This window comes from Aulonocara sp. 'chitande type north' Nkhata Bay, linkage group LG15, assembly GCF_057382095.1.
Source record: "Aulonocara sp. 'chitande type north' Nkhata Bay isolate Kocher_YH1m ecotype deep benthic linkage group LG15, A_spYH_male_GT1.1, whole genome shotgun sequence".
Taxonomy (NCBI): Eukaryota; Metazoa; Chordata; class Actinopteri; order Cichliformes; family Cichlidae; genus Aulonocara; species Aulonocara sp. 'chitande type north' Nkhata Bay.
In genome coordinates, this window is record NC_141358.1 from 33,996,902 (window position 1) to 34,010,030 (window position 13,129).

The 13,129-nt window shown below is 42.1% G+C and overlaps 1 protein-coding gene across 3 annotated transcripts in view; it reads right to left on the minus strand.

The window, feature by feature from the left end:
• Positions 1 to 8,078, minus strand: part of rmdn3 (regulator of microtubule dynamics 3) — a 10,155-nt gene extending 2,077 nt beyond the window's left edge. The window contains exons 1-11 of one of the 3 annotated variants that reach the window (XM_086263018.1): positions 7,608 to 8,074; positions 6,684 to 6,873; positions 5,468 to 5,605; positions 3,052 to 3,364; positions 2,285 to 2,387; positions 1,553 to 1,613; positions 1,389 to 1,464; positions 1,229 to 1,306; positions 1,043 to 1,141; positions 538 to 591; positions 21 to 101 (exon numbers count right to left, since the gene is read on the minus strand). In XM_086263018.1, coding sequence (XP_086119144.1) covers positions 21 to 101; positions 538 to 591; positions 1,043 to 1,141; positions 1,229 to 1,306; positions 1,389 to 1,464; positions 1,553 to 1,613; positions 2,285 to 2,387; positions 3,052 to 3,364; positions 5,468 to 5,605; positions 6,684 to 6,873; positions 7,608 to 7,809 — 1,395 coding nt within the window. In that variant the 5' untranslated portion in view covers positions 7,810 to 8,074. Of the gene's footprint in view, positions 1 to 20; positions 102 to 537; positions 592 to 1,042; positions 1,142 to 1,228; positions 1,307 to 1,388; positions 1,465 to 1,552; positions 1,614 to 2,284; positions 2,388 to 3,051; positions 3,365 to 5,467; positions 5,606 to 6,683; positions 6,874 to 7,398; positions 7,550 to 7,607 lie in introns of those variants that run through there. The other 2 variants (XM_086263019.1, XM_086263020.1) reach the window with 2 other exon arrangements.
• Between the last annotated feature and the right edge of the window lie 5,051 nt (positions 8,079 to 13,129).

A 13,129-nucleotide genomic window follows, 5' to 3' on the forward strand; every position in this document is an offset into this window, starting at 1 on the left:
GACAGGATGTGTGCTCTTACATTCTCAGTATTTCTAGGCATCTTCAGAGCCAGCTCAGCCCAGTTTGTGGCTTCGGAGATGTTCCCCAGCTCTTTGTGACACTGTAAACCAGACCCAGCCACAGTGAGTTTCACAGTTCCTGATATGACCATCAAAGAAAAAGACCTGACGGCAACAACTGTGCCGTGATTATTACCTGCCTTTTGTCATTTTCAGTTCAGTGTTTTTGGATGTAAATGAACAGATGTGTCAGTAGATATGGGACCTATTAACTCGCATCATCGTCTTTTAGGCATTACAAACATTTCAGTCTCTTCCGGTCCCAGCTTCACTAGCTTTAAAGATTCAAAGTGAACTTCCATTTTTCACAAAATAATGAGGACATCATGTTAACTCACATGAATGCAAACATGTAAAAGTCACTGACAGATGATCCCAAGAATCTGCTGTAGGGTGTGAGTTTGGACTTTAGCACTTTAATGTGTGTGAACCATAAATCGTAACTGTACAGTGTGAGATCAGCTGATCTGATAGTACCTTGGCGATGTAAAGTCTCACAGTCTTGGAGATACCTGGACTGAGCTCCTCTGCCTGCAAGTTAACACAAAAGCATTTCATCCATCAAACATCGTGTGTGTGTGCAGTCACACATCTGCTCAGAAATTGACACAAAATGAGGCTAACTAAGATTTGAGACATACAACATCTACTTTTCTTATTTCCCAGGCCGCACATTCATCTTAAAGAACTGAAGCAAGTGAATAATAAAGACGAGTTGTTCAGAGTCATCCTCTCTCAGTGGTACTGCACCTGTGCATCCTTTGATTATAGCTCCTTCTATAAGCCTATGAGATTCAACTGATTTCTGAGACACGCCCAGTCTGTTACACTGATCCCTCCTCCATCCTACTCCGTCACACTGCCAGTGTGTCCTTATTAGATACAGCACATACTGCACATCATTGCTATAAGCCACGAGGAGAATGTATTTTGGGTCACCAGTCTACCACCGATTTGAACTCAAAAGTCAGGAGATTCATACCTTGAGGAAGCTCTCAAGGGCATCATGCAGGGTGGAGGTGGGGGTGCTCTGGTAGTGGGCAGCAGCTGCCTTCTTTTCCAACCAGTCCAGAGTGGCTACCTACAGACACACAGACAAAGCACTGAAGCGCGCAGAAATCTCTGACATCAGGATGGTAGCAGGTGCGTGCAATAACTTCAGAGTCACCTGATAACACCATCTGCCAAGCAGGTAGAAACACATGGGGTCATCATCTCTGAGAGCCAGTGCTCGGTCCAGATGCTCCTAGACGGGGGAATAATGATCACAATAAGTCCAGCTGCTCTACGCCTACACTGCTGCCGTGCAGCAGGTCTGCCTTTCTTACCTTCAATATGCAGCTATTCTTCAGCTTGCTATGCATGCTCTCATGCTGTGAGGTCAGTCCAGCCAGCATGGCAAACCTGGAGCCACAAACAGAAAAAGCAAATGCTCTCTGATGGGAGCTCAAACCCACTGCTCGCTAGAAGCTCTGTGTTCACAGGGATTTACCATTTGTGACACTCTGCATTCAGGCCATTCTTCTTCAGGGCCAGCTCTGCCTCATCTCGACCTGCAACATGAGCTCACAGGTTAACAACAGCCTGTCTATGAAAAATCAAAGAAAGCATGTCAGGAAGAGTAGTTGTTGTGGTCTGATACGGCAGCATGGTTTCCATCAGTTTGAAGGAGCACATGTAAACTCCTAGCAATGATTCACCCAGTCCACCGGACGGTTAGTATATTACTTAAACACTAATATAAAGGTTTTCTACACCCAGACATCTCTGAACACACAACATGTGGAACCTTGAACCAACAGGTTAGGGCAGCAGAAGACCAGACCAGACCCCCCTCCTGTCAGCTAAGAACAGGGAACTGAGTCAATTTTTGCTGCAACATTCAAATGGTACTTGGTGGAAATGATGCTATGATATCGTTATGAGAGGCTCTGTAATACTGTACAACAGATTAATGGGACAGCAGCGCAGAGGCTTCAGAACTCGCCTTAGAATCCTCTGGTTTCCATTAAATAATCCAGTGACAGTTGTCAGTATTTTATTTGCTTTCGTTTGATAACTAGAAACATTTCAGCAAATGCTTTGTGGCAACTGTCATGTTCAGGCTTAGATAGAATCTAAGAATAAGGACATTTAGCCCAAAGAGCCAAACTTCAGAGATTCCTCACTAATAGTATTTGAAGCTTTTTGTAAGGTGCAGTAACAGTATGTGTTTGTCCATTACCCTGCTGTGCATAGGTCTTCTTCTCCTGTTTGTCTTCAGTGGAGTCATACATATCCCTGTAGGCTCGAGCCAGTCGCCATAGAAACTCCCTGCTGTCTCCATACTGCAGACCCAAAAAGAGGAAAAAAAGAGCTCCTCATAGACGAGCACCAGCTTACATCAGTGAACTTTTACAGACACACGTTTCCAGCAGGTCGCTGAGGTCATGTAATGTGGGGCCTACTCGTTGTGCATCATACGAGGATTAAAGCTGACGGTGACAGAGCTTTTTGTTACCCTGGTTCCAGAAACTGAAGCTCTCTCCCTCTGAGCTTGAGATCTGTTGACTGACTGGTCTCTTTTAAGAAATAACTAAAAACTCACCTTTGAGACATACATTTAGTTAACTCTTTCTTTTTTAATACTCTGATATTTTTGTTGTGAAGCACTTGAGTACGAGCTCAGTCAGACTGTGTTTGTCTGTAGTTCTGACTCGGGCGAAGATCGGAACACATTTTATTGCTAAAAAATTCCAAAGTGTTCCATAGTTTTCATACATGTATATTTTATTTTAATTTTATTTAAGATATGAGCAGTGCCTTTTCCCTTTGAGACCATTATTTGATTTGAATTTTCATTGGTTCACTTGATATATTTATTCTTCTATGTCTGCTCTTTGCAATGACCCATTGTCACAAACAACACTCATATCAAATCAGCGTTAATGGTCATTACACGCATCATTAGCTTCTTGTCATGTGACCACCAACAAGCATCCTGTTACTCACTTCTGCTCTGTTGTCCATTAGTAGTCGAAAGCCTTCTGCTTTTAAACTGGCATCTCCTGTGTGGAGGATGTCACTCTGAGCCAGGAGGAGAGCCAGCTCCCCACTGGGAACCTCGCTCATTAGCTCCTCCTCCTCCTCATCTTCCAGCCCCCTCTCTTCAAGCTCTTCCTCTTGGGAGACATCCTGGCGGAGGGTAAGGACTGTGGCACAGCTCCTGTCCTCATCCTCAGACTCTTGCTCAGGCTCCTGCTCACCCTCCTCTCTGTCCGTGTCACGATCAGTGTAGTCTGATTCGGCATAGGCCGTGGAGTACCTGGGATACAGCGAAGACCACCTCATATTTATTTGGTGACTATAAATATGTTCTCAAGGGTTTCATCCAGGTTTTATGTATTCACTATTTCTGTAGATAGTTTTTGTTTCACAGCACGTTCTGAAATATAAGTCTCTGACATTTCTGCCACTGTTCCAATCAGAGGTGATCCGGTTGAGGTATATGTTATTCCAAACATTGAAAGTCTATATTTTATTTTGAAAGGTCAATGCTGCCGACCTTCCTGTTTCCTGTCATTGTCAGCTGGCTGTCAATGAATGGCAGCCAGCTGACAGGAGACCCTGAGAACCCCTTAACAGCACCGTGCGAGCCTGTCTTCACATAGGGAAACACAGAAAAGGGACCATGCTGCCTCGTTAGCATGTACCAAACGCTGCATCAAAAACCTGAACAATAATAATAGTTTGATGAATTAGTCCCATTCTGGAAAAGAACACAACACTGTTTAAGATACGAGCTGGAGACTCCAGTGAGAGTTAGCATCTCTAATTGTCTTACAAATTAACAGCAATAAGCTTATGAAGCCTGCAAACAAACCCATTTAAAAAGCCACACACTTGAATCCTTGCCCGACTAAAGCAGCGTACTACAAAGCCAGATTATTGGCTTAGTGAGCTCTGTCAAGTTTTCTGTGTCATGAAAGTGGCTGTTTTACCTGGTTCAATCACCATGGTAACTTTGGCTAAACACTAACATGGAGAGGAGCAAGTTTCTGTTCAGAGTGTGGATTTAAAATCGTCTGGAAGCGCCATGTTTTCACTGATTCTCATTGAGCTTGCAGCATGTTTTCAGTGCTTTTAAGTAAAGAGTCTCTGCATCTATGCAGGTTTTAGTCATCCCTGACTACAACCACTGAATGGAGCTCAGCATTGAGCCAGGAACTCCTCGTGGCCCCGGGAGCTAATTGTGGCTCCATGAGCTCCTCCTGTATTACTTATTCATGCATTGTCTAAATAACCTGTTGTGATATACGATTCTAATCTGCTGATCAGCCTCTTTTACTCTGCTGGAACTGCAGCTGCAACAACACAGAACACATGTTCAATGAATCTCATTCATTTCACTGTGATCTACGCCAAACGTCAGTGATTTCCATGTCTTCTTTATCAGGCTTCTGTAAACTGGAATTAAAATATTTATTTTACCACTCAGAAATCACCAGATTAATGATTTTCTGCAACATTCATCTCTTGCCTGATTTACAACGCATTTTAATTTCTTTCGAGATTTTTCATCACTATCGCATCACCATCACCAGGCAACATCTCTGATTGGAGTAGGTGACACTCGGAGGGATCATTTAATGTGGAAGAAGAGTTACATGAGCCTCAGAAAGCCCAATTTCATTGAGACAGCTCATGACCACTGTTGTGACACCTGCTATATTTTACAGAGCAAGCCTGGCTATGTTGACCTTTGTTTGTAGAGTACCCCTCAGAGACATTTTATCACATGGTTTGTCCAGAAGATCTTATTCAGCTATCCTCTTTCAAGTCCTTTCACTGAACAGAGTCTGGTGTAAAGCTGAGAGCCGTCTTCATGGTAAGCTGCTAACTACATTAACCATCATTTAAGATCCTTCTTACACCTTCAGATGTCTACAGGCATGTCTGTAACCAGGCTATGGCTCCCAGGTGAAAATCCATTAACACGCACATAAATAAAAATAATGAGCCTTTACCTTAATAATGTTCAAATAGAGTGAAAACAAGCAGAACATATATCATTTCCTTTTCAAACAGGGACTGAAACACAGTGAGCTTCTTAGTGTTTTCAGACTGAAGGGTTTCTGTTTTCTTGTCATGTGACTTATGTTACCTAGTTCACACTGCCTGCCTTGCAGAGAGACAGCATATCTATGGATCTTTGCTGTGCAGAGACAGGAAGAGAGCACAGTGTCTGTAGTTGAAACAGTCATGCCCGATGCCCATAAACTACTTGCTGATCAAAATCAAAGTTCACACAGGCCTCTGGGAAATATCCTGCTGCTCCCAATGAAGGTCTGTGTACAAAACACCTGACGCATAATGTAAGAATTTATCAAAAGTGAGTAAAGCATACTGTGCTGAGCCAATGACATACCCCCCTTCACTGGTCTCTCCACAGGTGCTGGCCATGCCCTGGCTGGCAGTGAAGTAGGTAGAGCTGGACGAGTCGGCACGCTCTCTGTGGACCGCATGACGCCGCCGCCGTACACGCTGGCTGTCCTCCACTCCCTTTCTGAATGGGAGGAGGATCATTACCCAAACAGCCCAAACAGTTCTCATATAAGCACTCAGCCCCCTGATATGCACACTTAACAATGTGATGCACCTAAATTACTTTTTTGAAACTGAAACCCACATATGTATTTGTGCAGATGGGAAATCCAACCGGAACGAGCAAAACGCAAACTTTGGGTTGATTCTGTTCACCTGCACGTGGCGTTCCCAGTCTCAGCTGAGTGCAGGTTTCCAACCTTATAAACAGTGAGTGACGAGACGTTTCTCCCACTGAAAACGTGACCCACAGCTGAACAGAATCCACCTTTTGGGATTTACATACCTGGATGATTGTGCATGCATCAAGACACAAACTTTGGAACAGTGTTTACTAAGACTGAAGATTTCCAGGGTCCTCATTTCAATACATTTGACTTCCAGACTTTGTCTTTTTTAAAGCAGTCTTGTTCTCCAGCTTTGCAGATCCTGTTTATTTGTTTGTTAAGCTTCTGTACTCTGAAATATGAATCATTAAAGCATAAAAAGAAACCTAACTTGAGGGATGAACCAGTGTTGTCTCACATGTACAGATGACTTAGCAAAGAACCAAGTTTGATGCAAAAAACAAAAACACATTATTTGTTCCATTACTTTACTCAAATCGATGAAAAATATCAAAGATAACACAGCGTGAAAGACACTAAACAGTTAGTAGATGGAGGATTTGGATTCTTGATCCAGTGTCATCTGAAAGTGTCTGCTTGGAAACACACTGATAATGCAGTAAAAGCAGACTTGGATACAAAAACATGCAGTGGAGAACTATCAGTCATGGATGGGCCTCCCCAGAGCCCTACCTCAATATTATTGAAGCAACGTGGAATCATCCACACAAAGAAGAGCTTTGTCCTTCAGGAAGCTAGGAGTGCTGTTCCTGAAGACTACTTAAAGAGATGACAGAAAGCTGCCTCAGCTGAAGAATAAAGGTGCTCACACCAAATACTGACTATGGCCCAGTAAAGAACTGAGGGGCGACACAAGACCTCTGCACAGTACTGCAGGACAGATTCTATGTAGCTCACCATAGTTCAACTCACTTGACATCCTGAATGATCTGCCAGGCAATGTCCTGTAGACCTCCCCTGAGCTCAGCTACCTCTGAACGTAGAGACGCCACGCAGTTTAGCACTTGGTCCAGCTGGTTTCTCAGCTCCAGTTGCTGTTCTGGGGAAAGTCCCTGAACCACAGCCTCCACTGCTGCCAGAGCCTGCTGCTGGGCCTCCATCTCTGAAGACGGAGACAGGAGTTACTTGTTTCAATTTAATAAGTACTGTACCCATATCTCCAACCTGCCTCCAGGTTGCAGTGACAATGATACTTGTGGCCTGGGCTAACTGGAATACCACCACTGGGAGATTTTAGTCAGCACAAAAGGCATTACAACTTAATATACAGGTACAGTTAACCTATTAATAAGTTTATAACAATAATGTAAATCTTATTTTTAAAATGCCAGTCTGAAAAGGAGACGTGCTATGATTTGTTTTACACTTGAATACATGGAAATAAAAGCCAGTCTCAAGTCCAAAAGTCATATCCAAAAGTGTTTGGCCGGAAACGGTTGCCTTTCTTTAAACTATTGTAAATGAGTTCTTACAGTGTATCCAACATATCCACTCTCATGAATGACATCAGGCCATTCTGAGCCAGAAAGAACATTCCCATCACAAATAAATATATATATATATATATATATATATATATATATATATATATATATATATATATATATATATATATATATCAGAAAACCTGTTGACTGCAGTCTCCTTAAAGGTCCTACACATAGAGCATCCTGAAAAATGGAGACGTCCCTTTCTGGAACAAACACTAGCCTGGCCATCACCGCGATAAGAAAGACGTGATACTAAATATTCAGTGACGTTGCCATGTTAAATTGAATCCATGGCAACCATGTAGCTCATGGTTATCCTGGGCAGTTGAGGTCAGTGCCAGCCTACCCTGGGCATCCAGTGTGTCCCCCAGCAGCGCTCCTCCATCCTCCCCGATGAATAGCCGGGCCGCTGGCCGTGTCTCCAGCACAAGGCTCTGGGACCTCCTCCTGCTGATCTGCCTGTAAACTAAAAAGGCAATCAAGCCCAAACCGGCCGTGGCCCCGACAGCCAGCCCGACTAACCCGTTCCTCCCGAGCGGCACGCTCATGACTCTACACGATGCCCATTCCTACGCTGGTTCCGAACAAATAACCACTCTTACGTCATCAACGTAGACGCCTTGGAGTCAGAATAGCGCTTCAGAATCTGAGACTGCACACGCACACACGCACGACTGAGCGTGCGCAGCTTCACCTTCCTCGGAAGGAAAGCCTTAGCTGTGTGTGCCCAAGGCTCTATCGCTACAACCTGGACCACACAGTCAACATGCACCGCTGTGACGTTATTGAAACACAGCAGCCGTATGAGCCCACAGCAGGGGAAAGGAAAAGAACTTCCGGTGACACCTTACAAAATAAAGTGTGTTTGAGATGGCGGCCTACAAGAATACCTCTGAGTATGAATGATTGTGTCTAAATTCTCTCTTAAATTCTGTAACGGCACAGTCACATAATATTGTTGATCATTTAGGCATTTGAATATAAAAATACATCAATGACACAAAAGGCTTCCCAGCAACAGGAACCTTCAGGGAATGTTCCTGACATGGTTATGAAGGTGGGGCATTAGGGAAAAACATTCTCTGATAGTTATTTTGTTGAAACTTTACATATTTCACATAACACAGTAACTAAATAAAAGTCTGTATAAATAAAATTGAATTGAAATTAAAATGTATATAGACTACACATTTCAGTTTCGTTTTTTTGTTTGAAAATGTTTCCTTTCAGTCTTTAGTAGCTGAGTAGTTTTTCTATTAACACTTGCTGGGTGGGATGATAACTGAATGGTTTTTGTAGCTTGAATTGCGCAAGATTTGTTGGGCGCATAAATGAAGAAGTTCATAAAAGGAATTATTATGCAAACACAACACTTGTTGAAGGCATTCCACTGGCAAATATGAAGTCATCACAGTTTCAGTATTGAGTAATAAATATCCAGGCTGGTTAGGCAGACACATTTGACCAAACAGCAAACACAGGTACATAAGAGTTTTCTTTGTTTGTTTTGTATTTTTTTCCCCCTGTACAGCACAACGGATGATTTCAAATCAAACAAGCAAGATGTGTGAAAAAGTGTGACTAGTTTAGGATAAAGTTATGATAGGGTCAAAATTAATGGAATGACTGCACGAAGAGCAGTTTGCTAGCCTGATGATCCCTGTTCCCTTGTTATTGTGTGATGAATTCATATAAAAGATCTGGAGTTGATTCCAAAAGCTGATCTTGCATTTCATAGTTTTTAACATGAACTCTTTAGGCCCAAAGAGTTAATGCAAGTGAAGGATGCTATAATTAAGCTGAAAAACTATAATAGCAAAAAAGCAACAAATTTACAATTGTGAAAATTCATATTAACATTAATAATTAACATCCTGAATTACATTAGTCCAGCCAAGAATTAATAAATTCATCAACTAGTTTTTCAGCATCACTCTGAGACAGGGTATTTCTAATTTTAGAGATGTTACCCAAATGGAAGAAAGAATGTGCATTGAAGGACATGTCCTGGTCAAAAATGACTCCAAGGTGCCTCACAGTGTTACTGGAGGCCAAGGTAATGTCATCCACAGTAAGAATCTGGTTAGATACCATATTTCTAAGATTTTCAGGGCCGAGTACAATAACCTCAGTTTTATCTGAATTAAGGAGCAGAAAGTTAGCAGCCATCCAGGTCTTTATGTCTTTAAGACATTTCTGCAGTTTAACTAATTGGTGTGTGTTATCTGGCTTCATAGATAGATAGAGTTGTGTGTCATCAGCATAGCAGTGAAAATCTATGCTATGTCTTCTGATGATACTGCCTAAAGGAAGGATGTATAATGTAAACAGAATTGGTCCTAGCACTGAACCCTGTGGAACTCCATAATTAACCTCAGTGTGTGAAGAGGACTCAACATTTACATGAACAAATTGGAGTCTACTAGATAGATATGATACAAACCACTGCAGTGCAGTACCTGTAACATGTACAGCATGCTCTAATCGCTCTAATAGAATATTATGGTCGACAGTATTGAATGCTGCACTGAGGTCTAGCAGGACTGAGATGAGTCCACTGTCAGAGGCCATAAGAAGATGATTTGTAACCTTCACTAAAGCTGTTTCTGTGCTGTGATGAGCTCTGACACCTGACTGAAACTCTTCAAATAAGCCATTCCGCTGCAGATGATCTGTTAGCTGTTTGACAACTACTTCTTGGTTTTTTATATGAAAGGAAGGTTAGAGATTGGCCTATAATTAGCTAAGAGATGGCTAGAGATGGCTAGAGATGGCTTTTTAAGTAACAGTTTAACTACAGCCAGCTTGAAGGCCTGTGGTGCTTTGCTGATTATTAGAGATAGGTTGATCATATTTAAGATTGGCAGGACTTCTTTGAGCAGTTTTGTAGGAATGGGGTCTAAAAGACACGTTGATGGTTTGGAGGAAGTAATTATTGAAGTTAACTCAGAAAGATCAATTGGAGAAAAAGAGTCTAAATGAATATCAATTCATGAAAGTAGCTGTAGATAATATTACATCTGTGAAATGATTATGAGTAATTTTTTCTCTAATGGTTAAAATTTTAGTTGTGAAGAAGTTCATGAAGTCATTACTAGTTAATATTAAATGGTTGATTCAACAGTGCTCTTACTTTTGTCAGCCTGGCTATAGCGCTGAAGAGAAACCTGGGGTCGTTCTTATTTTCTTCAATCAATGATGAATAGTAAGATGTTCTGGCTTTGCGGAGGGCTTTCTTATAAAGCAACAAGCTATTTCTCCAGGCTAAATGATGATCTTCTAAATGTGTGACATGTCATTTCCTCTCCAGCTTACAAGTTATCTGCTTTAAGCTATGTGTTTGAGAATTATACCACGGAGTCAGGTACTTCTGATTTGAAGCTGCATTTTTCACAGGAGCTACAGTATCCAGAGTCATACGTGGTGAGGAGGTAAAATTATTATTAACAAGATAATCGACCTCTGTTGGAGTAGCATTCGGGTAGCTGCTCTGCTCTGTGTTGGTACAGAGCATTGACGATGATAACAGTGGGTGGATTATATTCTTAAACTTAGTTACAGCGCTTTCAGAAAGACATCTACTGTGATAAAGTCTACTCTCCACTGCTGTGTAATCAATTATTGTAAATTTAAATGTAATCAGAAAATTATCCAACAAGAGTGGCTTCTCGGGAAACACTGTTAAATGTTCAGTTTCTATGCCATATGTTAAAACAAGATCTAGAGTGTGATTAAAGTGGTGGGTGGGTTCTTTTACATTTTGAGAGAAACCAATTGAGTCTAATAACAGATTAAATGCTGTGTTGAGGCTGTCATTTTTAGCATCTACATGGATGTAGATGCTAAAAGGAAGAACAGACAGAAACTCTGTGTAAGGCCCAGGTGGACGATAGATGATAACAAATAAGACTGGCTTTTGAGTTTTACAGCTGGGGTAGACAAGACTAAGCATCGGGCTTTCAAACAAATTAAAAGTCTGTCTTGGGCTTTGGCTGATTAATAGGATGGTGTGGAAAATTGCTGCCACACCGCCCCCTCAGCCTGTGCTTCGAGGTTTCTGATAGTTAGAATGACTCGGGGGTGTTGATTCATTTAAACTAATATAATCATCCTGCTCTAACCAGGTTTCTGTAAAGCACAATAAATTGATTTGTTGATCAATTATTAAGTCATGTATTAACAGAGACTTGGAAGAGAGACACCTAATGTTTAATAATCCACATTTCACTTTTTTACTCTTTGGTGCAGAAAATATTGGAGAGCAGTGAGATCTAGCTATCACCTGATGGGGCAGAGACACCAAAACGGAGTATAGGGTTTCAGTATCATTGTAAGCCTGTCATCATGAACTATCAAGTCATGCAGAGCACACTGAGTTCACTATGCACAACACCAATTGGGTCCTACCCAGACAATACCATCTTTTTGGCATGCTTATTCCCTACACTGCTCTGGCTTAAATAAAAAAAAGTAAATGTTTAAATAAAACGTGGCTTAAACACTGGTGAAGAATCTCTGGAGCTAGAGAAGAGCGAAATGGCTCAAACCTGCCACACGACTTGCTCCAGCTGTAGCACACCTGGGAGAGTGAACTTAAACTGCTCCATGCTCTCCCTCTTCGAAGATGTTATGTGCATCCCAGACCTGTCAGACTCCACACACAGCATTCATATCTTTTCAGATGCTACAGAGAAAGCATATGGGTCCATAACATACATTATTCACTACATTACCCCTGACCCATTTTCATGTAATGCCAGTTTACTGCAGATTGGAACTACAAGTTTAACTCTAACAGCAGATAACCAGAAGCAAGGTGAACTATATCACTTCAGGAAAGTACAGAAAGACTGAAGTTTCTGTCCTCCTGTCATCACTAGTACCAATACTACTTACCTTTACTTCTGTGTATGACCAAGAAACTCAGCTGACTGGAGTTGCACTTGGTGAAAAGGGGTGGGCAGGGGGAGGTTCCAGATCCCAAGCTGTTGAGGTAAGCTCAGTTATATCTAGCCAGTATTTCTCAGTCTCAATCACCAGCTCAGATCCCTTCCCTGCCAGCGATGGACAGATCAGAGGCACTTTAGATTCTTTACTTCTTCCACCAGATACGTGATGTCATACTCCATGCCTCCATCATCCTGTTTGTGGGAAGGGCATGGGCCTAGGATTCTATCACAGACCCAACAGTGGCTTTCCCTTTGAGCTGGAGTAGATGCACCAGCATCGGCTGCATAATGGCCTGGATCATTTTTTCCAAACCAATTTGAAGGCTGGCTGTAGCTCAGGAGATTTGGCAGGTCGTCCACTAATTGGAAGGTTGGCTGTTCTAGTCTGCATGCCAATGTATCCTTGGGCAAGTGTTCGTATAACATTGTAGCCCCAGGGTGACTGTGGCTACAATGTAGCTTGCCATCACCAGTGTGTGAATGTGTGTATGAATGGGTGGATGACTGGTTGTGTAAAGCGCTTTGGGGTCCTTAGGGACTAGAAAAGCGCTATACAAATACAGGCCATTTACCGTTTACAGGCCATTTAAATGGGTAAATGGGATAAAACATTTTGAGTACTCCAGTAGAGTAGAAAAGAACTAATCCACTTACCATTTACAATCCAAAGGTAGATTTGTCAACCGGAGGTTGGACCACAGGACCTCTGCCCCTGACCACCGCCCAACCCACAAAATAGACCAATCCCACTGCAATGTCTCCAGAAACTGCATAGTTGAATGGTGCTGTTTAGCTTGACCGTGTTAAACAAACACTGCCTATCATGAGACATGCAGTCAGACCAGTCAAGTGAGGAACAATGGAACTTGTTCTTACACAAAAGGAAACACTTGAGGCATTAGTGGCCTGCTCTATGGAG